Source organism: Pongo abelii, chromosome 10 (assembly GCF_028885655.2).
Source record: "Pongo abelii isolate AG06213 chromosome 10, NHGRI_mPonAbe1-v2.0_pri, whole genome shotgun sequence".
Lineage (NCBI taxonomy): Eukaryota > Metazoa > Chordata > Mammalia > Primates > Hominidae > Pongo > Pongo abelii.
Window position 1 is genome coordinate 44,907,804 of NC_071995.2, and position 25,459 is coordinate 44,933,262.

The window sequence follows — 25,459 nt, forward strand, 5'->3', positions numbered from 1 at the left end:
GGCCAACATGGTGAAACCCCAACTCTACTTAAAAAAAGAAAAAAAAAGTAGCCAGGTGTAGTGGCACATGGCTATAATCCCAGCTACTCAGGAGGCTGAGGCAGGAGAATCGCTGGAACCTGGGAGACGGAGGTTGCAATGAGCCAAGATGGCACCACTGCACTCTAGTGTGGGCAACAGAGTGAGACTCTATCTAAAAAAAAAAAAAAAAATGCATACAGTGGCTCAGGCCTGTAATTCCAGCACTTTGGGAGGCCGAGGCAGGCGGATCACTTGAGCCCAGAAGTTCAAAGCCAGCCTGGGCAACACGGTGAAACCCCATCTCTACCAAAAATACAAAAAACTAGCAGGGCATGGTGGCTCACTCCTGGGGTCCCAGCTACTGGCGATAGGTGGGAGACTGAGGTGTGAGGATCACTTGAGCCCGGAGGTGGAGGTTTCAGTGAGCTGAGATCACGCCACTGCACTCCAGCATAGGTGACAGAGCAAGACACTGTCTCAAAAAACAAAAAGAGAAAAGGAGAGAGACCGGAATTAGAAAACTAAGCCTGTGGTTTAAAGGTAAGGGACATTGCTAAATAATGTAAAACCCAATTCTTGCAGGGCATTAAATTATTCTCTGTAAAAAGAGCTTACAGCCTTACAGAAAAAAATTCATGAACTGTAGCTCTGGAACTATGAGTCTGGGACCCAGGAAGCCTGGTCTTTAGTCCAAGCTCAGTAGTTAACCTGTGTGATTCAGACAGTTGCTCAATCTCCCCGAGCTTCAACTTGACCTAATGATGATTTCTGTCATCTCCCTTCCACTTGCGCAGTCTATTCCTGCAGTGATGGTATCATATTAGCCCATGGAACAGTGCCCATCAAACAAGGTACTTGTCAGTATTTACATTTTTTTCCAATGGTTAGTCATTTAAAGAATTATTTTGCATTACTAAAGCATGGATGCATGTATACTAATCCCTGGAATAAAATGAGCATTTACTAAGTGCCAAGCAGTCTGCTTAGCACTTTGCAGGTTTAAACTTCACAACTGGAAGTGGGCCAGAGGGGTTGAGTACCTTTCCCAAAGTCACACAGCCTGTGGATTATTAATTTGGGACTCTGAACTCAGGCTTTTCTGCCTGCAAAGGCCATGTTCTGAACCACTAAGCTGCATTGGAACAGAATACAGAACTTGCATAAAACATGAGAATTCTAAGAATTCTGTGGAAATGTTTAAGAAATCCTGACAGAATGGGATCTTTTATAAATTCACATTTCTCATTCCATCCATCCTGAAAAGTGAAATCACTGATTTGGCTCTTCTCAATCTGTAACATCCCAAATCCCAATAAGTATTCCCTTGTTCATCAACACAAAGTTTGCACATACTTAGTGCAAAATTTAGTTCTGTTACTAAATCGAACTCATGAGAAGTTTTAATCCAGAATCTCAAAGTTCCTAATATGCTATCAGAGAAGATTTCATACCCTAATAGAAACAAATTATTCATTATTCATATGTGCTTGAAAGTACTAAATGTGAGTGCTTTGAAGAGAAATTATCAAAAATATGTGGACTGTTTAAGTCAGACAAGCAAAGAAAAAACATAGTTTTGTGATTTGCCAAATTTGGCCCATTCGTTTAAGGCAGCCCAGGAATAGATTTAAGCGCATACACACATGAGCCAGCTGAAATTAATGTATATATATGTATATATTTAATGGGCTGATTTCTGGCCCACTTATAGGATTCCCAAGAAGATAAGAAAAATAATTGCGTCCCTTAAGATAGAAAATGTGGATAAAATGATAATGGCTTGCATAAAGAAAAGTTTAAATTTCTCTGTGGCTATAACTACTAATGAACTGCTAATAGTAAAGGATATCTGTGTGTGAAAGCACATTCACAGGGTAAAACATTATATGTGCATAAGTTGTCATTACTGTTTAAGAAAAAGCCAAGTTTGGTGGGTAAAAAATAAAAGATGGCTCACTGAGCTTTGAAATATGCAGTGGGGCCAGAATAGCACTAGTAGCCAGAATAGCAATAGTAGCTGTCTACATAGAGCATAATAAGTTCTTGAAAGCAAGAAAATCAGTTGAAAATCTGTTGATCTCAACTTTATTTTAAGTTTAAAGAGTATAAGTGTGATTATCATTTGCATTATTACAGCTCCTCTGTTCTCTGGTCTTGGGATGATTACAGAGATTGTTCTTTTATTCTTACAGTGCACAGACTAGCTGAAATCTACAGAACTAGAAAGATTTGCAATTCATTTATAGAATTGCTAGAACTAAATAATGGCAGATTTTCAAAGTTATGTAATAGACTACTCTGGATTATAAAATACTAAAGCTATCAGTTGGGTTCTGCCTTGATTGTATTAAATTTCACAGTAATGACTGTACTAAAACTTATTGGGAAATGCAAGATAACTTTATCGATGGCCATAGAGGATGAAAACAATGCATAATGTATGGAATTAATTTTAACCCACACACTGAGTAGACAGTGATGTAAAGTAAAATGATATTTTTCAAGGAAAGACAATTATGTCACATTATAATCCAGTTTACATAAATAGCATACTATTAAAAAAGGCTAAGTCTTCAGAGCACCTAATTCAGGACTGTTGTGAAATCTCTTACTCTTGTTGGTTAGTTATTTTGTGCTGTAAGGGAGGGAAAATGGCTTCCTCCCTACTTCTAGGTTCTTTGGCTGGGATACAAATTAAATTGACACAAAACAGATTAACAGAAGAAAAAACATTTTTGGCCAGGCTCGGTGGCTCATGCCTGTGATCCCAGCACTTTGGGAAGCTGACGTGGGAGGATCACTTGAGCCCACGAGTTCAAGACCAGCCTCGGCAACATATTGAGACCAAATCTCAATTCAAAAAAAAAGAAAAGAAAAGGAAAAAACATTTTTAATTATATGCACACACAATGGAATCCCACAAAATATGAGACTTAAAGAAAGGCCAGATGACAGAAGCTTATCCTGAGCTACAGGAAGGAATAGGGACTTGGTGCTTCTGCAGGGAACTAGTGACAAGTTATAGGAGGGTGATGAGAGGAAATGTATGGTGAATAAAGGATGTCTTGTTATGTAAATAAAAAGTCTCCCAGGTAATAAAAGTTGTCTGAGAGCAGGACTCTTCCTGATACAGATACTTTGACTAATGTAGATTTCTTTTATAAATATAAATGTATTTTACAAAAGGACAGCTTTTCAGAGATACTCCTGTGTCTGCAGTTGCTCAGAATAATCAGCTCGAAATATGCCAAATAACTATATTTTGAGGTGGCATATTTTTTATTTTTGAGATGGAGTCTCGCTGTTGCCCAGGCTGAGGTGCAGTGGCGCAATCTCGGCTTGCTGCAATTTACGCCTCCTGGGTTGAAGCGATTCTCCTGCCTCAGCCTCCCAAGGACCTGGGATTACGGGAACCTAGGGGTGGTATATTCTGATCTTCTGTAGTCATGCACTGGGATCTTCTGTAGTCATGCATTTTCTCTCTCTCTCTCTTTTTTTTTCTGATTCATTATTTCCTTTTCTTTTTCATCTTGGTATTTGCAGGGAAAGTGATATTCCTCTCCCCGAAATCATATTATTCCAGACAAAAGAAAACAAATGCCTACACTTATCTAATCAATCAGAAGATCATCTCCCCCCCCTTTTTTTTTTTAAAGACGGAGTCTTGCTCTTGTCACCCTGACTGGAGTGCAATGGGGCGATTTTGGCTCACTGCAACCTCTGCCTCCTGGGTTCAAGCAATTCTCCTGCCTCAGCCTACCGAGTAGCTGGGATTACAGGGACCCGCCACCACACCCAGCTAATTTTTGTATTTTCAATAGAGACGGAGTTGCACCATGTTGGCCAGGCTGGTCTCGAACTCCTGACCTCAGGTGATCCACCCGCCTCGGCCTCCCAAAGTGCTGGGATTATAGGCATGAGCCACAGCGCCAGATGAACCATCTCCCTTTTAAGGACTCTGTCCCCTTGAGTTACCTGCTGGTTTCAAGTGGAACACTAGGGGAGGAAGCAGAAAGTTCTTGTCTTGCTGTGCCACATACTGGATCTAGCTGACGCCAGGGCTCAGGCCTGTGGTTTCCTGTAGTGTGGACTGAGCTATTTTTCCATCAAGAGGGCAGTGGAGAGATGAAGTGAAAGGATTTAAAAGCGGTTTATGGCCTGGCATGATGGCTAACCCCTATAATCCGAGCACTTTGGGAGGCCAAGGCGGGTGGATCACCTGAGGTAAGGAGTTCGAGACCAGACTGGCCAACATGGTGAAATCCCATCGCTACTAAAAATACAAAAATCAGCCGGGTGTGGTGGTAGGTGCCTGTAGTCCCAGATACTTGGAGCCTGAAGCAGGAGAAGTGCTTGAACCTGGGAGGTAGAGGTTGCAATGAGCCGAGACCACGCCACTGCACTCCAGCCTGGGCAACAAGACCGAAACTCCGTCTCAAAATAAATAAATAAATAAAAATAAAAGAGGTTTGTAAACTGTAACACCTTGCACAGAAACACAAGATTACTATTATTAAATATTATTTAGAAAAGTAGAGTTCTTCTTACCATTTCCCTGTTTCTTTCTTCTCACTTCCTCCTTTCCCCTTCTGACCACCTTTTCAGCCGTGAACATACCACACCAGCAAGAACAATAAGAGCCAAGGGTCTGAATTGTTTAATCAAAGGAAGAGTCAAAATAAGCTACACCCAGATTACTGAGAAAGGTGAAATGAAAACAAGCTCAAAACCAAATTCCAGGAATATGCTGTCTTTGTATTGACTTACCATTTCATGTTTTCACACATGTCAAAGTCTTGAAGCTTCAGTCATTAGTCTTCCGCTTCCTAAAGCAAGAAACTAAATGCTGACTTGTGTCGTTTGCCCCAGATGCCACCGGAAATGTCATCTTCTCCCCAGACGCTGGCTTGCAAGCACAGCAGCACCCAGAGGCTAACCTATTTCCCCTATAGCCCAAGCTCTGAGATCTCCCATCTGGTCACAATGATCTACAGGAGAGGAAGAAAGCTATCTAGGGATGAGATCTAGAATCAACTGAGAGAGATGCTTAAAAATCACCAGTTACTTTAATGAGTAAGTACTTTTCAGTTTTTCCATTTTATTTGAAACATTAAGTTGGCATTTCTGACCAGCCTTTCTTGAGACCGTCATTTTTTGGGCACTTACTGTAGAGAGGAATCAGCACCCTAGCCTCCTTCAGCCCACCCCATGTAACACTAAAGAGACAACTGGTGCTTGGCAATAACAAAAATATTAGTGATTGATAAACTTGTAAATTTATTAAAATGGACAGTGGAAGGAAACAGCCAATTTAGTTGTGAACTGGAGAAGGGACGTGAGGCATCTGTTGTCTGCAATCTTGTATGTTGTGGTTGACCACAAAGGCTTGGCATCAGGTTTTACTTCCAGCACTGCTTCTTATAAAATGGATGACCTTGGGCAGATTACTCAATCTTTTAGCCTTAATTTTCAAATGTATAAAATGGAGAAAATTAGAATATGTAGTCCAGGTGCAGTGGCCCATACCTGTAATCCAAGCACTTTGGAAGGCTGAGGCAGGTGGATTACTTGAGTCTAAGTTCAAGACCAGCCTGGACAACATGGTGAAACCCTGTCTCTAAAAAAAACTATAAAAATTAGCAAGGCATTGTGGCACAGGCCTGTAGTCCCAGCTACTAGGGAGGCTGAAGTGGGAGGATTGATTCAGCCTGCAGAGTTGCTGCAGTGAGCCATGATTTCGCCACTGAATTCCAACTTGGGCAACAGAGCGAGACAAGAAAGAAAGAGAGAGAGAGAGAGACAGAGAAAGAAGGAAAGAGAAAGAAAGAGAGAGAGAGAGAGAAAGAGAGAAAGAAAGAAAGAAAGAAAGAAAGAAAGAAAGAAAGAAAGAAAAAGAAAGAAGAAAGAAAGAAAGAAAGAAGGAAAGAAAGAAAGAAAAAGAAATAAAGAAAGAAAGAAAGGAAGGAAGGAAGAAAGAATTTCTTAGGTTGTTTTTGTTTTTTTGTGACGGAGTCTTACTCTGTTGCTCAGGCTGGAGTGCAGTGGTGTTATCTCTGCTCACCGCAACCTCTGCCTCCCAAGTTCAAGCGATTCTTGTGCCTCAGCCTCCCAAGTAGCTGGGATTACAGGCACGCGACACCAGGCCCAGCTAATTTTTATATTTTTAGTAGAGACAGGGTTTCACCATGTTGGCCAGGCTGGTCTTGAACTCCAGACCTCAGGTGATCCGACCGTCTTGGCCTCCCACAGTGTTGGGATTACAGGCATGAGCTACTGTGGCCTTCTTAGAGTTCTTAAGAAGAATAAAGAGATAAACTGGTAAAACATGTAAATACTTTTTGGAGGGTATACTAAATAATGCCACTAAATAATTAATGTTGCTAAATAAGTTAAATGCTTCATTTAACTGGAAATCTCCCTTAACCATTAAGCCCACTTTCCAGATATGCTAAGGTGGCTCAGAATAACAATAGCAGTGAACATCTGTAGAGTTTACACAGCATTTCATTTGATTTCCACAATTAACTCTAAGGTAGGCAGTGCAGAGCTGTTGACTTATTTTTGGAGCTGGAGGAGAAGATAGAAGCGACAGCTCGGCTGGACACGGCAGCAGGGAGAAAAAGCCCTAGGTCCATTGTTGGCACTGAAGTGGGGAAAACCATGGCCTGGGGAAAGGCCTAATGTGAGAAGTTAGTCGGTGTGCATAGGAAATAGGACATTCATTTCACCAGCACAGATTCTTGTTCCTCAGCTTCCTTAGTCCCTGGACCTTGCTTGTCCTTTCTTCCGCTCCATGCCGTAGAGCTTGAAACTGGCAAGTCCTCAGTTGCACTGCCAACAGGCAAAGCAGTGGGAACTCAAGTTTCCAGAATCCTCTACAACATAGTGTGAGTAAAAGCCAAGGCAAAGACAGTGTCTTGCTCTGTCATCCAGGCTGGAGTGCAGTGGTGCCATCACAACTCACTGCAGCCACAAACTTCTGGGCGCAAGGTATCCCTCCACCTCAGCCTCCTCCTGAGTAGCTGGAACTACAGACATGCGCCACCACATCCTGATCATTTTTAAATTATTTTATTTTATTTTACTTTATTTTACTTTTTAGAGACAGAGATGTAGCTTTGTTGCCCAGGCTGGGCTTGAACTCCTGGTCTCAAGCAATCCTCCCTCTTTGGCCTCCCAAAGTGTTGGGATTTCAGGTGAGCCACTCTACCTGGCTGAGACTTGCTCTCATTTTTAAATTCAAAAAATGTTTTCCATAGGTCGGCCGCCTGTGGAAAAAGGTGGCTCAGGCCTGTAATCCCAGCACTTTGGGAGGCCTAGATTGGTGGATCACCTGAGGTCAGGAGTTCGAGACCAGCCTGGCCAACGCGGTGAAACTCCATCTCTACTAAAAATAGAACAATTATCTGGGCATGGTGGCAAATGCCTGTGATCCCAGCTATTCCGGAGACTGAGGCAGGAGAAGCACTTTAGCCCATGAAACGGGATGTAGTGAGCCCAGATTGCACCACTGCACTCTAGCCTGGGCAACAGAGTGAGACTCTATCTCAAAAAAACAAAAATAAAAAAGTTTCTTTTTCCATAGAAACACTATTACACATAGAATGTAAATACTACAAAAATGGTAACAATAATGATAGCAACAATAATAAAATAATGTCCATTTTTAAAACTCTTTTGTGTAATCCCTTCAGAGGAGCATAGGTGCTATTTCCCCCATTTAAGAAGTAAAAAACTAAGTAGCACAAAGATAAAGTAAGCATTAAAGGTGGAAGAAATCCAGGCCTGCTGGCTCAACCCTGGGTTCCTGTTACTGAGTAAATGGACTTTTGTACCTAATCCTGGAGCAGAATTGTCACAATCCAACCTGTTCATCAGTTGAAAGCACTCGTCATTATTAGCTCTCCAATCGCCCTTGTTTTTTATCCATGGGAACTTTTAATTCAGCCACTGGTTGGAATCCAGAGTAGTCAGCATAAGCCTAAACATTTGAAACACAAATATAGCTGTAGTGCAGCACTGGGTTTTCCATCGGCTTTTAAGAAGACTAGCTAACAGAGTGATGAAAATCAAACTAAGTTATTTCACACCTGCTTTGTTTTCTCATGGAAAAATTTAAAGCTGTGCACAAAATATTGTTTTGTTTTTCAACAGAGAATAACAAGGAAAGCTACATGCAAATATTTCTTTCTAGATAAGATGATTCTTTTTCCCTTAATTTTAAACAAGTGTTTATAGCTGAGATTAAAAGCTCAGGCTTTGGAGCCATACTTCTTCCTAAAGAAACAAAAGGAAACCTTAGGCTTATCTAATTATTCAGAAGATTCACTGTCATTAATGGGTGTGGTGGCGTGAGCCTAAAGTCCCAACTACCCAGGAGGCTGAGGAGGGAGGATTGATTGAGCCTGGGAGGTTGAAGCTGCAGTGAGCTGTGATCATGCCACTGTACTCCTGGGTGACCAAGGGAGACACACACACACAAAAAAAAAGAAGAAGAAGATACATTGTCAAAAGAATAGTTCTGCCATTTACTAGCTGGGCAACCTTAGGCAATTTATTTATTTATTTTTAATTTATCTTTTGAGACAGAGTCTCATTCTATTGTCCAAGCTGGAGTGCAGTGGCGCGATCTTGGCTCACTGCAATCTCTGCCTCCTGGGTTCAAGCAATTCTCTTGCCTCGGCCTCCTGAGTAGCTGGGATTACAGGTGTGTGCCACGACACTGGGCTAATTTTTGTATTTTCAGTAGAGACTGGGTTTCACCATGTTGGTCAGGCTGGTCTCAAACTCCTGACCTCAGGTGATCCACCCACCTCGGCCTCCCAAAGTGCTGGGATTACAGGCATGAGCCACCATGCCCAGCCAACCTTAGGCAATTTATATAACTTCTCCATGCCTCAGTTTACTCATCTATAAAATGGAGATAATACTTCCTCCCTCACTGGGTTGTGAGAATGGAGTAGGCCTGGCACAAAGTGAGTGCTCAGTGAGTGCCAATGATTATTAGGCACAGGCACTGGGCCCTGAGGGGTACAAGGATGGGTGAGACCCACTTCTGCCATCCAGAACTAGCATAGAGTGGGATAGAATGGCACATGGGCAGTTAATTATAGAACAGAACAGAACCAAAGGTTAAGTAGAGGCATCCGTCAGAGGAAGGAGAGAGTTTTCTATCTGGGAGGGTAGGGAAGGCTCTCTGACAAAATTGTCTGTTAATGTGAGTCTTAATGAAGGAGCGGAATTTCAGTAAGAGGAAAGGGTTGGGGAACATTCAAAGGTGAGTCATAGAGACAAACATAAAGACATGAGAAAAAGCCCTCTGGGCTTACACAAACCCTATGGTTCCCTGCAGGCTTTCAGAAGATCCCAAGAAGAAAGGATCATATCCCAAGACATAAAAAGTTTACAGAGTGCAAAATATTGGAATTATTCTAACATATTAAATGAATTTGAAATTTTAAAACCTAGATGATGAAGTTTTATGTAAGAAAACATATAAAACTAAAACTATACCATTTAAAAAATAATGTTTTAATTAAAGACAAACTTTTTAAGGACTAAGAAAAATTGGGGGAAAGTAAAATATTTAACCATAAAACCGAAAACAAATATGACATTGATCACTGTGCTCAGCTTCCCAAAATATATATTGCAACACTCCCCTCCTCCCTAAACTGTATGTTCAAAATATATATATTGCTTCCAATATTTGTTAGACATCAAAATTCTTTTTTTTTTTTTTTTTTTTTTTTTTTTTTTAAGAAAGGTATATCACCATGTTGCCCAGGCTGGTCTTGAATTCCTGGGCCAAGTGATCCTCCTGCCTAAGCTTCCCGGAGTGCTGGGATTACAGGTGGTGAGCCACCACGCCCTGCCAACATGAAAATTTTTAAATGATTGCCAGGATACAGATCAGCTTAAGGATTTCTTCACAATTAAAACAAAACCAGTCATCAAAAATAAAAATGACTTTATCCACACCTTTCAGAAGCAAAGTTTATTTCCACCCAATTATGTATTCCCAGCCAGTGCTTCAAGAAAAATTATATAGCAGCTCTCTGAAATTGCCTGGTGAGAATGTGCTGCCATCATTCCCATTGTTGGTCAATGCAATATTTACCTTTAGGGAGACTGTTCAAAGGTCACGAGACAATTACTTGAGAAATTCAGCCACAGTTTGATGGGAAGATAAATGAGTGTCTAGAGAATTGGGAAGTGGCCAGGCGCAGTGGCTTATGGCTGTAATCTCAGCACTTTGGGAGGCCAAGGCAGAAGGTTTACTTGAAACCAGGAGTTCAAGACCAGACTGGGCCACAAAGCAAGAGCCTGTCTCCACAAAAAATTAAAAAAAATTAGCCAGGCATGCGATGCACACTCGTGGTTCCAACTACTTGGCAGGCTGAGGCAGAAGGATCTCTTGAATCTGAGAGATAAAGGCTGCAGTGAGCCGTGATCGCAACATGGCACTCCAGCCTGGGTGACAGAGTGAGACTCTGTCTCTTAAAAAAAATTAAAAAAAAAAAAAAAAAAAAGCCAGGCACGGTGGCTCACGCCTGTAATCCCAGCACTTTGGGAGGCCAAGGAGGGTGGATCACCTGAGGTCAGGAGTTCAAGACCAGCCTGACCAACATGGAGAAACCCCGTCTCTACTAAAAATACAAAAAAATTAGCCGGGCGTGGTGGCACGTGCCTGTAATTCCAGCTACTTGGGAGGCTGAGGCAGGAGAATCGCTTGAACCCAGGAGGCAGATGTTGTGGTGAGCTGAGATTGCGCCATTGCGCTCCAGCCTGGGCAGCAAGAGCAAAACTCCGTCTCAAAACAAAAAAAAAAAAAAAGAGAGAGAGAATTCGGAAGTGAAAGGGGCTTGCATAGACTGCTTTTCCTACCTCCTACCCCCCAACCCCAGATAACTTTATTCTCTCTACCTGAATATGTCTGGAACTCAGGAGACAGGTCTGGGTTAGAGACAAAGATAATAGCTGCATTCACTGAGCACTTAAAAATGTGGCGGTGTCATGCTAATAACTTTACATGTGTTCATTTAACCCTCACTTGTTAGGAAAACTGCAGTAATATTGTTCCCATTTTATTGATGAGGTTTCTTCAGGGAAGAGGGGTTGCTTAACAGGCCCAGGGACTCAAGGGCTAGTAAGCAGTGGAGCAGGATCTAAACCCAGGGGGCCAACCCCAGAGCCCCTCCCTCTCAGCCAATGTGCTTTATTGCCCCAATTCTCAGTCATCTGCATACAAATGGGAATTGATAAGGGGATGGTCCGTTGTAACCATCCAAACCAGGACTCTTAAGGGTTTGGGGTGCTACTAATCATTCTGGGGAAACAGGCAGAAACCAGAACTGTTGGGGCAAATAGGGTCATAGGGTTACCTCATTTCCTGACGCTCTGAAAATGGGTGGACACACGAGGATAAGAATGTTGAAGAAGAGAAGAAAGGAGCCCTTCAGTGGGCCTTGAGAAAGACCTGGAAGGGAGGGAGAAATAAGAAAAAGAGAGAGAAAGACCAACATTTGGGGAACTGCCAGAGAAAGAGAAACCCTCAAAAGATACTAGGGAAAGACAGGATAGAAGGGTGTCACAAATACGTGGACTTGAGGGCTGGGTTTCTCAGAGGGAGCAGTCAGTAGCGCCGCTACCCCTCATACTGTAAGAACCAAAAAGTGGCCACTGAAAGGAGCAACAAGGAAATCATCGGTGATTTACTAACAAACATTCCTTTGCTTTGATGCAGTCAGAGCCAAATTAAAGTAAACGGAGGAGTGAGTGGGAGGTGGGGCCCAGACCCAGACCCAGACCCAGTCAGTGCAAGCAAGTTTTTTTTTTAAATGTGGCCTTGGAGCGGAGGCAAAAGATAGGACTGTCCTGGAGGTGGAGTCAAAGATGTTTCCTTTCTTTTTCAAAGCAAGAAACTAGAATGTGTTTAATGCTAAAAAGAAGGATCCAGGCCAAAGAAGGTAAAGAAAATGCAGAATGCAAATTATCCCCTCACTGGGGGATATCCGGGAGCGAAGTCCTTGAGCTGCTGAGGAAGCTTTACGCCTAAGGAGGTACCTCTCAGCCGTTGCAGGAGGGTGGGAAGCAGGGTGAGGATTTGAAGGTTTGAGGAGAGAGTTCAAACAGGGTTCTGTCTGCAGGCCTGTGTTTTCTCTGGAATCATTGTGGGAGGGCTTGCTGAGCCAAAGGATTAGAGGGGCCTACTGTCTGGCAGGCCTTGTATTAGGTCCTTGATGTACGAGCTCTCTTTTCATTTTCACTATTATTTGACGAGGTAGGTAATATTATTCCCTTTTTACAGAAGAGGAAACTGATTCAGAACTGTGGGCAACCAGCCCAAGAGCACGCAGCTGTCCAGGGGCAGAGTCCACGTCTGGCTTCTTTGTCTGGAATCGAAAGTCAGATCACCACCTTCTGGTATCTTTCATTTGTGTTAAAGGGGTAATAGGTAGGAAGTTAGCAAATATACTTTGAATAATGACGCAAGACCATCATGTAGAGGTTTACTATAGACTGTACATGATTGAAATCATACTTTTGTGTTTATGAAATGCTTTGATTATTTATTTTAGGGAATATTTACAAAAGGCTGTAAAACAAAAGTTTAAAAAAGTGAGATCACTGGAATTAATGGTCCATAGTTTTATTTTTGGTTTTTATAGAAGTTACCTGCATTTCAGTTATTAAGAACCTCCACTTCATTCATAAAAATGCTCTCTGTATTTCTTTCTGTAATTCATAGGCGTTGTTTATATTAGACTATTATTATGGGAAAATATGCTGCTTTAAGAATTTTTAAACTTGGTAATTTTCAGACTCAAAGTGTTTGAGATTCTTCTGTTGATAGTTTATTTAAAAAGAATTACAAATTTCAGATTGTGGCCCAAATACAAACTGAATATACCCACAGTGATTCCTGCCTCCACAAAGTAAACCTGTGATTACATGGAGCCCAGTTTGAAGATCTTTATTCTAGTTTCCGTTTTTCACTTATCTCGCATGATTTTAGATGTGTTTAAGGACTACCTGGATAACCACCTTAGAAATACAGGCCATATGGCGTGGTTTCATGATGCAGGGGTTCACAGGGGAATCATGGTCGTTGTTGAGGGATGCGAGCCAAATGTGCAGTAACAGCTGTCATAGCCGTAGATAGACACAGGGGCTCTCTAAATTTTTACGGAATTAATTAATGGACTGCAAATCTGAGACCTACGTAGGAAGTGAGGTCAATGTAGTTAGGGGATTCGAATCAGTTAACAGCCTTTCCAGTGGTTATTTGGCACTTATTTTTCTTTTTTTCTTTTTTTTCTTTTTTTGACACAGAGTCTCACGCTGTTGCCCAGGCTGGAGTACAGTGACACAATCTTGGCTCACTGCAACCTCCACCTCCCAGGTTCAAACGATTCTCCTGCCTCAGCCTCCCAAGTATCTGGGATTACAGGCACGTGCCACCACGCCCAGCTAATTTTTGTATTTTGGGTATAGACGGGGTTTCGCCATGTTGGCCACGTTGGTCTCGAACTCCTGATCTCAAGTGATCCACCCGTCTCGGCCTACCAAAGTGCTGGGATTACAGAATTGAGCCACTGCACCCAGCCTGGCAATTATTTTTCTATTGCATTATTTACCACAGCATAGCATCTCTCAGTACTTTTCTGTATTTTTTATTTGATCCTAAAGCCACTTTTAAAAATAGGCCTGCATTTCTTCTTCCACTTTGGTGTTGTATAGGTCATTGGATGTTAACTGACTTGCCTCAAATCAAAATATGAGTCTCTAGAGAATCCCCAGTCCACAAGTCATTAAGTTTTCCCAAAGAAAAGTTCGAATTGTTTGCTTTTCTTTTTTCTTTCAAAACTGTATATGGCATGTAATTTAATTTTTGGCAAGTTTAAATTCACTTAGAAAACTAAGCAAATGCTAAGACATAGATAAATTTTACAGGTGAGCTCATTAAAAATAATTCCTTATCTGTACCATCCATTCCACTAAAATTTAAGAGAATCTTGGAAAGTTCAAACTATTGGTTAGATCCCCCAAAATGCGGTTATAAGGAAATGAACCATTTATATTCCCAGTACGATATTGTATTAAGATAGTCATATGCAAGAAACTTATAAATTAGTTACAGGTACTTCCCACAATGAATCAAAACATCCTAATTGTTAGTGACTATCTCTGTGATTTAAAACTTCTCTGCAGGATCTCTAAAGCAACTGGCTTATTTCAGTGTACCTCTTCTTGTAACTAAAGATCAATAAGAAAAGAAAAAATCAACATAATTACTACAAAACATTAATGAAAGATAAATGTTATGTGTTTGGTTTGTGATCATTGTAAAGCAATAGTCAATGAGTTGTAATTCATACCTTATGAAGCTATTAAAAAATTAATTATCCCCAAACAGGGAAATATAAACAAGATGCTGGAAAGTAATTTATTGTGGCAGTAGATATTATTAATACATATATCTGTGACAGCTTTAGCCTAAGCCCAAAATTTACTTTGAAAACAGAAAAAAAATGGAACTACTTATAACTATGATTTTTAAAATTATCATGAAACTTTAAAAAAATTCTGTTTTAATTCGAAGTTGGAATCAGGTTGCAATGATTGTTCATAAACCTCCCTCCTCTGGCTTGACTCTTCCAACAGTCTCAGGTACTTCATTTACATACATCCATTTTAGCAGCCAGCTCTTTAACTGCCCATTTTCTTACCCCTCCTCTTGAGAGAAGAGATTGCCTCTCTTTTTGAGACGGAGTGAGTCTCGCTCTGCCGCCCAGCCTGGAGTGCATTGGTGCAATCTCCGCTCACTGCAACCTCCGCCTCCTGGGTTCAAGCAATTCTCCTGCCTCAGCCTCCTGAGTAGCTGGGATCACAGGCGCACGCCACCACACCCGGCTAATTTTTTATATTTTTGGTAGATGCGGGGTTTCAACATGTTGGCCAGGCTGGTCTTGAACTCCTGATCTCAAGTTATCCACCCGCCTTGGCCTCCTAAAGTGCTGGGATTACAGGCATGAGCCACCGCACCTGGCCGAAATTGCCTTTTCATACCTAGTCCTTGCACCCAGTGCACTATTTGGCTCTCCATGATCTTTATTAAGTTAATGAGTGAATCTATAAAATAGCTACCAAAATGAATAAGTGTACTTATCAAATCTGCAGTGAAGAAAGATGCCTAGGCTAAAATGATCTCTGATCTGGCCATTTTCGAATCCTTTTTTTGTTTTTTTTTTATAAATAAAAAGAGCTCTGAAAATGGATGCTATCGACCTTTTTTTTAAAATCAGAGAAGGTTTATGTCTCCAAATTATTTTTTTCTATTCACTCCCCTAAAAGAGTCATTTTGGTTTTGTTAAGTTTTATTTTTAATGCTTGGTCTCTTAGCTTAGGATTCTTTCCCAAAATGATAGTCTTGAGGGTGTCAGATTTCATTAATCCTGTTACAGTTACAGTGCTCCTCTTTATCAAGAACTTCATTTCCATTTCAGATTTTTCTGTTTGTTTGTTTGTTTTGTTTTGTTTTTGTTTTTGTTTTTGAGGCAGAGTCTCACTCTGTCACCCAGTCTGGAGTGCAGCAGCAAGATGGCAAGATCTCAGCTCACTGCAATCTCCGCCTCCCAGGTTCAAGCGATTCTCCTTCCTCAGTCTCACGAGTGGCTGGGATTACAGGCACCTGCCATGATGCCCACCTAATTTTTGTAGTCTTGTAGAGAGGGGGGTTTTCAGCATGTTGGCCAGGTTGGTCTTGAACTCCTGACCCCAGGTGATCCACCCACCTCAGCCTCCCAAAGTGCTGGGCTTACAGGCGACAGCCATCGCGCCCGGCCCCATTTCGGGTTCTAACTGGAATACTTCTTCCCAGTCATTTTCCCCTCTCTTTCCTTCTCACAGTCATAGCTGCATGTTCCATTAGAGAAGAATAATAAGGCCAGGCACAGTGGTTCACGCCTGTAATCCCAGCATTTTGGGAGGGCGAGGTGAGTGGATCACTTGAGACGAGGAGTTCGAGACCAGCCTGGCCAGCATGGTGAAACCCCGTCTCTACTAAAAATACAAAAATTAGCCAGGCATGGTGGCAAGTGCCTGTAATTGCAGGTATCTGGAGGCCAAGGCACGAGAATTGCTTGAACCCCAGAGGCAAAAGTTTCAGTGAGCTGAGATCTCGCCACTGCACTCCAGCCTGGGTGACAGAACAAGACTGTGACTCAAAAAAAAAAAGAAGAAGACATTCTTAGGTAAACATTTTTGTCAGATATTGGCCTTGAGCTCTTGGAGCAACATTTGGGTGGGTTAAGTGAACTTGTTAGGATATAGGACCTCCAGAAGTCCTCAGACACTGTGAGGTCGTCAGTCTGCAGAACTGTGTTTTGGTTCTTCTTTGTTTTTTCTTTTTTCTTTTTTTTTTTTTTTTGAGACAAAGTTACACTCTGTTGTCCAGGCTGGAGTTCAGTGGTGCTATCTCAGCTTGCTGCAACCTCCTCCTTTCTGGACTCAAGCAATTCTCGTGCCTCAGCCTCCTGAGTAGCTGGGATTACAGGGGTGTGCCACTATACCCAGCTAATTTTTAGTATTTCTTGTAGAGACAGGGTTTCACCAAGTTGCCCAGTCTGGTTCTGACCTCAGGTGATCTGCCTTTCTTGGCCTCCCAAAGTGTTGAGATTACAGGCATGAGCCACCGTGCCCTGCCTGGATACTTCTGAATTCAAGGTCTTTATGTGTTTTTATGTCTCCTGCTTGAGATTAGAATATGGGATTATACTCATTCACCACCCATCCCCTCCCTTCATGAGCACCTCTCCTGGGCAGAGGAGAGGATTGCCTGACTGTGAATAAGAAAAAGATAAGAGAAGATCCTTCTTCTATTAGAGATAGACTTTGGACTAAATCTTAGCTCTATCACATCAATATCTTTCCCTATAAAATGGGAATAAGAGTTATCTAATAAAGGGCCAGGTGCAGTGGCTCACGCTTGTAATCCCAAGCACTTTGGGAGGCCATGGCGGGCAGATCATCTGAGGTCAGGAGTTCAAGACCAGCCTGGCCAAAATGGTGAAACCCCGTCTCTACTAAAAAACTACAAAAATTAGCCAGGCATGGTGATGCATGCCTGTAATCCCAGCTACTCAGGAGGCTGAGGCAGGAGAATCGCTTGAACCTGGGAGGCGGACGTTGCAGTGAGCCGAGATTGCGCCACTGCACTCCAGCCTGGGCAACCAGAGTGAAACTCTGTCTCAAAAAAAAAAAGTTACCTCATGAAGAGGTAATGTTGGTAAAGCACCTGGGATCTAGTAGCTGTTCAATAAACATTAATTTTGTTTTAACCAAAATATTTCACTTGCATCATCTAATCTGATCTTCATAGAACCCTGACAAACAAGCAGAACAAATATTGTAATCTCTTCTTTATTGATGATTAACCTGGTATTTTGAAACTTCTTAAGTATGGGTTGAACATCCTTTATCCAAAATGCTTGGAATAAAAAGTGTTTCAGGCGGGGCGCAGTGGCTTACACCTGTCATCCCAGCAATGTGGGAGGCTGAGGAGGGTGGATCACCTGATGTCAGGAGTTCGAAACCAGCTGGCCAACATGGCGAAACCCCATCTCTACTAAAAATATAAAAAATTAGCTGGGCGTGGTGGTGCACATCTGTAGTCCCAGCTACTTGGGAGGCTAAGACAGGAGAATCGCTTGAACCCAAGAGGCAGAGTTTGCAGTGAGCTGAGATTGCACCACTGTACTTCAGCCTGGGCACCAAGAGCGAAACTGCTTCTCAAAAAAAAAAAAAAAAAAAAAAAAAAGAAAAGAAAACAAAAGTGTTTCGGATTTCAGATTTTTGGGTGATTTCAGAATATTTGCATGTACATGGGGATGCCCATACATAGGCTGGGATTGGGCCCAAGTGGAAACACAAAATTCATTTATGTTTCATATACAGCATATACACATAGCCTGAAGGTAATTTTATACGATACTTTAAATTTTGTGCATGAAACAAAGTTTGTGTGCATTGAACCATCAGAAAGCAAAGGTGTCACAATCTTAACCACTCATGTGGACTGTGGTTGTTTGACATCACCATCATTTCTGACTCAGCTTATATGTTCAGAGGCAACCAACAAGTAATCATTTTCTTTTTTTTTTTTTGAGATGGAGTCTCCCTCTGTCGCCCAGGCTGGAGTGCAGTGGTGCGATCTCGGGTTCCCGCCATTATCCTGCCTCAGCCTCCCCAGTAGCTGGGACTACAGGCGCCCGCCACCACGCCCGGCTAATTTTTTTTTTTGTGTACTTTTAGTAGAGACGGGGTTTCACCGTGTTAGCCAGGATGGTCTCAATCTACTGACCTCGTGATCTGCCCGCCTTAGCCTCCCAAAGTGCTGGGATTACAGGCGTGAGCCACTGCACCCAGCAAGTAATCATTTTCTTTTTTTTTTTTTTTTTTTGAGACGGAGTCTCGCTCTGTCCCCAGGCTGTAGTGCAGTGGCAGGATCTCGGCTCACTGCAAGTTCCGCCTCCCGGGTTTACACCATTCTTCTCCCAAAGCCTCCCGAGTAGCTGGGACTACAGGCCCCTGCCACCACGCCCTGCTAATTTTTTGTACTTTTAGTAGAGACGGGGTTTCACCATGTTAGCCAGGATGGTCTCCATCTCCTGACCTCGTGATCTGCCCGCCTCGGCTTCCCAAAGTGCTGGGATTACAGGCGTAAGCCACTGCGCCCAGCCAAAGTAATCATTTTCTTACACTTATTCACACGTAAGTACTTAATAGTAGAAAATATGACACACTTTTCCCTTTTTTTTGAGACACAGCCTCACTCTGTCGCCCAGGCTGGAGTGCAGTGATGCGATCTCAGCTCACAGCAACCTCCGCCTCCCAGGTTCAGGGGATCTCCTGCCTCAGCCTCCGAGTAGCTGGGATTACAGGCATGTGCCACCATGCCTGGCTAATTTTTGTATTTTTCGTAGAGACAGGATTTCACCATGTTGGCCAGGCTGGTCTTGAACTCCTGGTCTCAAGTGATCCACCTGCCTCGGCCTCTCAAAGTGCTGTGATTACAGTCGTGAGCCTCCTCGCCTGACCAACATACCATTAATATAGTGAAAAAGGAATGTGTTCAGTGTAACTTGGAGCATCATGTTGGCTCTCAAAAAGTTTTGGGTTTGGGAGAATTTTGGCATTTTGAATTAGGGATGCTCAACTTTTAATAATAATAACTAACTTATCAGCACTTCCTACTTGTTAGGCATTATTATAAACAGTTTACATTTAATCCTCACATCAGATATATGAAGTGTACTAATAGGTCCATTTTACAGATCTGGAAAATTAAGGCATAGGAAGACTAAATAACTTGCCCAAGTTCAAAATACTAGCAAACAGAAGAGTTAGGATTCAAACCCTGGTAGTACGATTCCAAATGCAATGCTCTTTGCTAATACTCTGTAGAGGGGGCTATGCACAGTCTCTGCCCATCTTAGTTCTTAAGTGGGATCTTCGGGTGGGCTTGGAACCAAATTAATGCAAGACAGATTAACTGAAGAAAAGCATGTATGTTTTATTATTTTTTTACATGTACATGGGGACTCTCATAAGACAGTGAAGACCCCAAGAAATGGCCAAAGCAGAAAGCTTTTATACCTTTTAGACAAAGAACTACACATTTTGTGAAGAAATGACAGGACAAAGGGGTATAAGCTGGGGGTAGTAAATTCCAGGGGAGTCGCTAGGAGATAAATGGAGGGGGGTGTAAAGCTAGAGGAGGATAAGGGTTTTTTCAGTAAGTTTATTTATACAGCTTCATTGCAGCATCACTTCTTAAGTCACTGGAAACAAGGGTTATCTTCTCGTGTTGGTGCAGAGAAGGCCGCTTTTTCACAGGAATTTTTATGGCTTGATAAGAAAGGGCAGATCTGGAGGCCCGCTCTGCCACCGCTGCTTCTCAAGCATCTTCGCTCAAAAATATTTGTATCAGAGAGGCATATTTTGGGGTGACATACCCTAGTTTCCTTCAACTCTTAAGTGCCTCCATTTCCGACAGTTTTTAAGTAGTGGACTTGAACTTATATCTTTCCACCTCTAGGGCACTTCACTCCCAGAGAAAGAATGCATTAGAGCATTCCATAAGTAACACTGTAGCAGAGACAGCACTAAATTATCAGATCTGTCAGCTTCTGGGACAGAACTGTATTAACAGGGGAAGGTGTATTAGGGCACAGATTATGGCCAGAGTGCTGGCCCAGAGAAGGCACGTCGAGCTGGGGTGGCATGGGAGCCCTGAAAACAATAGGAAAGCGTTTCTGTCTTCACATTTTGCACTTTGGAGACTTGAGTCTAGAGTGGGAAGGAATACTGTTCCCAAAGACCCCTAGACTTTCACAGTTCATTGCCCTTACAACTTTCTACATGATAGTACAATTATCAACTGGTATTTCTGATCTGCTTTTAGAGCGCAAGACTATATTTTACTTATCTTTATACTCCCTATGTGGAGCATATAGTAGGCACTTATTAAGTGTGAGTTGGAGGAATAAATGAATCTAAGCAAATGAACATGCTTGAGTCCCAAAGGGATTTGAAGTTTGCTTCAGTTTTGTTTTGTTTTTCTTTGTTTGTTTCTATTTTGGAGATGAAGGTCTTGCTATGTTGCCCAGGCTGGTTTCAAACTCCTGGTCTCAAGCAATCCTCCTGCCTCAGTCTCCCAAAGTGCTGGGATTACAAACATAAGCCACTGCACCCAGCCAAAACTTTTATTCTGATAGCAAAAATATTTAATGAAGATTCTTTGTGGGGAAGATGTCAATATTTTCAACTGTTCTCTTATGAAACTTAATATTCTACCTGTTTTAATATTTTCATTTTTGTATTTGTACCCATTTAAAACTACAAATAGGATATATGGCTTTTAAAACTTGAATGTGTAATTTAATAATAGCTATCCACCCACACCTATTAGAATGTTCCTACATCTATTAAAATATTTACTAACGCATAAAATTTTACAAATTTCAAGCCGCACCTGATTTTCAAGGCTTTTGTGTCAGTAGATGAAGTGGATGCCATGTTCCTCCCATTTGCAATCTGTTAGCAGTATTTTAGTGTTTCTACTATTTAGTCATCTGTGGATATGTGGAAAGAGTATAAAGAGTAAATGGCAGCTTGAAATAATCTGAAGTTTTGAAGATGAGTTTCACAGCTTTTAACATTGCATCCAATGTGTTGGAGAGAAAAAACTTTTTCTCTACTCTTTTAGCATCAGTACCTGGGGGCGTATAGATTAAACTAACAAAAGACAGATTAACAGGAGAAAAGGCACATAATTTTATTTATTTATGTTGTGTGTGTGTTGCCAAGATACAGACCTAGAAATTTTACTTATTTACTTATTTATTTAGCGATAGTGTCTCACTTTGTGGCCCAGGCGGGAGTGAAGTAGCTGGAACACTGCTTACTGCAGCCTCAACCTCCTGAGCCCAAGCCATCCTCCCGCCTCAGCCGTGCGCCACCATGCCTGGTTAATTTTTGTATAAAGATGGGGTTTCGCCATGTTGCCCAGGCTGGTCTCGAACTCCTGAGCTCAAGTGATCCCTTCCACCTTGGCCTTCCAAAGTGCTGGGTTTGCAGGCGTGAGCCGCCGCGCCCACCACAATTTTTGGCACAATCTTGGCTCACTGCAAGCTCCGCCTCCCAGGCTCACGCCATTCTCCTGCCTCAGTCTGTACAGGTGCCCACCACCACTCCCGGCTAATTTTTTGTATTTTTAATAGAGACGGGGTTTCACCGTGTTGGCCAGGATGGTCTCGATCTGACCTCGTGATCCGCCCTCCTTGGCCTCCCAAAGTGCTGGGATTACAGGCTTGAGCCGCCACTATTTTTAAATTAATATTTGCAGGCAGGGAGTGCACCGGAAAACAGTGAAACTCAAGGGGCTTTGGGCTTTAAGGGATAATGAATTGTGGGGAAGTGACTGGGAAATAAATGGGGGGAGCTCATGGAAGATAAGGGCTATTGTAGTAAGGTCTATTTATGAAAAATCATCTTGGTGTCCATTCCCTGTCCTTGGTGAAAAGGATGATAACCTGTCTGATTGATAAGAGTTGCTCTTCTTTCCCTGGTTGGGGGAAGGGTGTTTACCTTCCTGAAAGGGAAATATATGCCCTGATTCTAGGGCAGATAAGAAGAGGGCAGATAACTCTTCCTGCATCTGTCGATTTTCATTTGCTTTCTGCTCAAAATAATCCTCATGCTAAAGCGCACATTTTGGGGTGGCATATTCCGGTTCTCTTCAAATGTAAAGCAAAGAATATTACAGCTGCAATGTATTCAAATTATTTCCAGTTTTAGCTTGATTTTTCTCAGTCCTATTGATGAGAAACAGCTACTTCCTTGTAAAAGAAATCTGTTTTTAGGGGGGTTTTTTGTTTTTGTTTGTTTTCTGAGACGGAGTTTCTTGCTCAGGCTAAAGTGCAATGGTGCGATCTCGGCTCACTGGCAATCTTTGCCTCCCGGGTTCAAGCAATTCTCCTGCCTCAGCCTCCCAAGTAGCTGGGATTACAGGCATGCGCCACCACGCCCGGCTAATTTTGAATTTTTAATAGAGACGGGGTTTCTCTGTGTTAGTCAGGCTGATCTCGGACTCCCGACCTCAGGTGATCCACCGTCCTCGGCCTCCCAAAGTGCTGGGATTACAGGCGTAATCCCACCGCACGCGGCCTGTTTTTATGCTCTTGATCTAGCACAGGTACTCTTTCTTTGTGTTACCTGTTGCGTTTCATTTAATTCTTTTAAAGTTATAACAAGCGACATAAGACTATAAAGAATATTTACAAAAATAAAAGGGAAGGGAAGTCAACCATAATCCTATTCTATGAAGATATGTTTTTACATATTTCCTTTCAATGTTATCTATGCATATCTCTTTTATATAGTTTAAGTGATGGGGCATTCAGTATGGGATGTAACTTATTCCACTTAACATTACATCACAAACATTCTCCATGTCCTTGCTTACTTGGGGTCCTCATTATCTAACAGTGGCATAGCGCTAACCATCTCCACTTAGGCTTCTGGGCTGCTTCCAGGCTCTTGGCTAGGCATACTGCTAGCATTCTCATCCCTAGGGAGGGTGGATCGTGCTTAGCTCCTCCCCACCAGGTGGAACCCGAGCCTCCAACAGCAGCCTCAGGCCATTCAGAGGTCAAGACCCAGGCCTAAACTGCGACTAGACAAAGGAGGCTTTTGGCTCCCTTCCTGCCCTCTCGCCAGTCTCCCAGGTCCGGGCTTGGTGGAGCCTGCTATGCGGGCACTCCAGGTCCACTCCCTCAGGGCAGAGACCACGGCGCCATCCCCTTCCCCATGGTCTCCCTACCCGCAACCTGCACTGGGCGCTCCGCCCAGAGGTGAGTCCCTCCCAGCCGTTCTCTCCTTCTGTCCTAGCCATCTGCAGCGCCACCATGTGCAAAGGAAGGAGCTAGGCTGTGCGCCCTGGGCGTCATGATCCTTCTGCGGGCCTCCGAAGTGCGGCAGCTGCTTCACAATAAGTTCGTGGTCATCCTGGGGGACTCTGTGCATAGGGCAGTATACAAGGACCTGGTGCTTCTGCTGCAGAAGGACCGCCTGCTCACTCCCGGGCAGCTTAGAGCAAGGGGGGAGCTGAACTTCGAACAAGATGAGCTGGTGGACGGAGGCCAGCGGGGCCTCATGCACAACGGCCGTAACTACCGTGAGGTCCGCGAGTTCCGCTCCGACCACCATCTGGTGCGTTTTTACTTCCTCACCCGCGTGTACTCCGATTACCTCCGGACCATCTTGAAAGAGCTGCAGTCAGGCGAGCACGCCCCCGACCTGGTCATCATGAATTCCTGCCTCTGGGACATCTCCAGGTATGGTCCGAACTCCTGGAGAAGCTACCTGGAGAACCTGGAGAACCTGTTCCAGTGCCTGGGCCAGGTGCTGCCCGAGTCTTGCCTCCTGGTGTGGAACACGGCCATGCCTGTGGGCGAGGAAGTCACCGGGGGTTTTCTTCCGCCCGAGCTCCAGCGGCAGAAAGCCACCTTCCTGAAAAACGAAGTGGTCAAAGCCAACTTCCACAGCGCCACCGAGGCACGTAAACATAACTTCGATGTACTGGACTTGCATTTCCACTTCCGCCACGCGAGGGAGAACCTGCAGTGCGACGGGGTGCACTGGAATGGACTTGTGCACCGCTGCCTCTCCCAGCTGCTGCTGGCCCACGTGGCCGACGCCTGGGGTGTGGAACTGCCCCACCGCCACCCCGTGGGCGAGTGGATCAAGAAGAAAAAACCTGGCCCGAGAGTTGAAGGGCCGCCCCAGGCCAACAGAAATCACCCGACCTTACCTCTGTCCCCACCCTTACCTTCCCCCACATACCGCCCCCTGCTTGGGTTCCCACCCCAGCGCTTGCCGCTGCTCCCGCTCCTGTCCCCACAGCCTCATCCTCCCATTCTCCATCACCAGGGAATGCCCCGGTTCCCACAGGGTCCTCCAGATGCCTGTTTTTCCTCAGACCATACTTTCCAGTCGGATCAATTCTATTGCCATTCAGATGTCCCCTCATCAGCCCATGCAGGTTTCTTCTTCGAAGACAACTTTATGGTTGGTCCTCAGCTGCCTATGCCCTTCTTCCCCACACCCGGTTATCAGCGGTCTGCCCCAGTGGTCCATAGGGGTTTTGGCAGGTATCGTCCCCGTGGCCCCTATGTGCCCTGGGGACAGCGGCCTCGACCTTCAAAGAGAAGGGCCCCAGCCAATCCAGAGCCAAGGCCTCAATAGACGGACCTAGGCCTTATTTCCTCTTTGTGAACATGGATTGGACAGATCTGACGCTTCCTTTCCATTGCTTGGCCTGAACAGACTGACCTTGTTAACTTAAGCCTGGAGTCCATGCCTGGTTTCTTTTTGTTCATTGCTGTTACCAAGAAAGCCAAGGAAGAGCAGTCTGACTCATTCTTCTTGGCTGCAGCCTCTTCCTCACTTCCTGGGGGTGACCCAGTGTTATTCCTGCCTCCCCACTCCTATTCTCTTTGCCTTTGTGTAAAAATAAAATGGAAATAAAGAAGTTGCACAGAAGTAGTTGTGGGTTTTGCATGTGCGTATATTTAATGGATGCTTCTCCATTAAACAATTAGTTCTTAATATGGTTTGTCTCAGTGTCCCCACCCAAATCTCATCTTGAATTGTAATAATCCCCATGTGTCAAGGGCGGGACCACGTGCAGGTAATTGAATCATGGGAGTGGTTTCCCCATGCTGTTCTCATGATAATGAGTGAGTCTCACAAGATCTGATGGTTGTTTTTTTGTTTGTTTGTTTGTTTTTAGACGGAGTTTTGCTCTTGTTGCTCTGGCTGGAGTGCAATGGCACGATCTCAGATCACTGCAACCTCCTCCTCCCAGGTTCAA

General features: G+C 43.4%; 1 protein-coding gene and 1 long non-coding RNA gene across 12 annotated transcripts in view; one reads left to right on the plus strand and one right to left on the minus strand.

The window, feature by feature from the left end:
* LOC100455192 (uncharacterized) overlaps positions 1–4,849 on the minus strand; it is a 67,477-nt gene extending 62,628 nt beyond the window's left edge. The window contains exon 1 of the long non-coding RNA XR_010135759.1: positions 4,789–4,849. This is a non-coding gene — a long non-coding RNA (uncharacterized LOC100455192). The remainder of the gene's footprint in view (positions 1–4,788) is intronic.
* The window catches only part of PCED1B (PC-esterase domain containing 1B), a 160,257-nt gene extending 135,129 nt beyond the window's left edge, over positions 1–25,128 (plus strand). For 5 of the 11 annotated variants that reach the window (XM_054527184.2, XM_063712133.1, XM_054527183.2 and 2 more), the window contains 3 exons: positions 4,891–5,094; positions 12,332–12,447; positions 23,476–25,128. In XM_054527184.2, the coding sequence (XP_054383159.1) occupies positions 5,091–5,094; positions 12,332–12,447; positions 23,476–24,831 (1,476 nt within the window). In that variant the 5' untranslated portion in view covers positions 4,891–5,090 and the 3' untranslated portion in view covers positions 24,832–25,128. Of the gene's footprint in view, positions 1–815; positions 873–4,890; positions 5,095–10,616; positions 12,084–12,331; positions 12,448–23,475 lie in introns of those variants that run through there. The other 6 variants (XM_063712131.1, XM_063712134.1, XM_054527186.2 and 3 more) reach the window with 4 other exon arrangements.
* Positions 25,129–25,459: the final 331 nt, after the last annotated feature.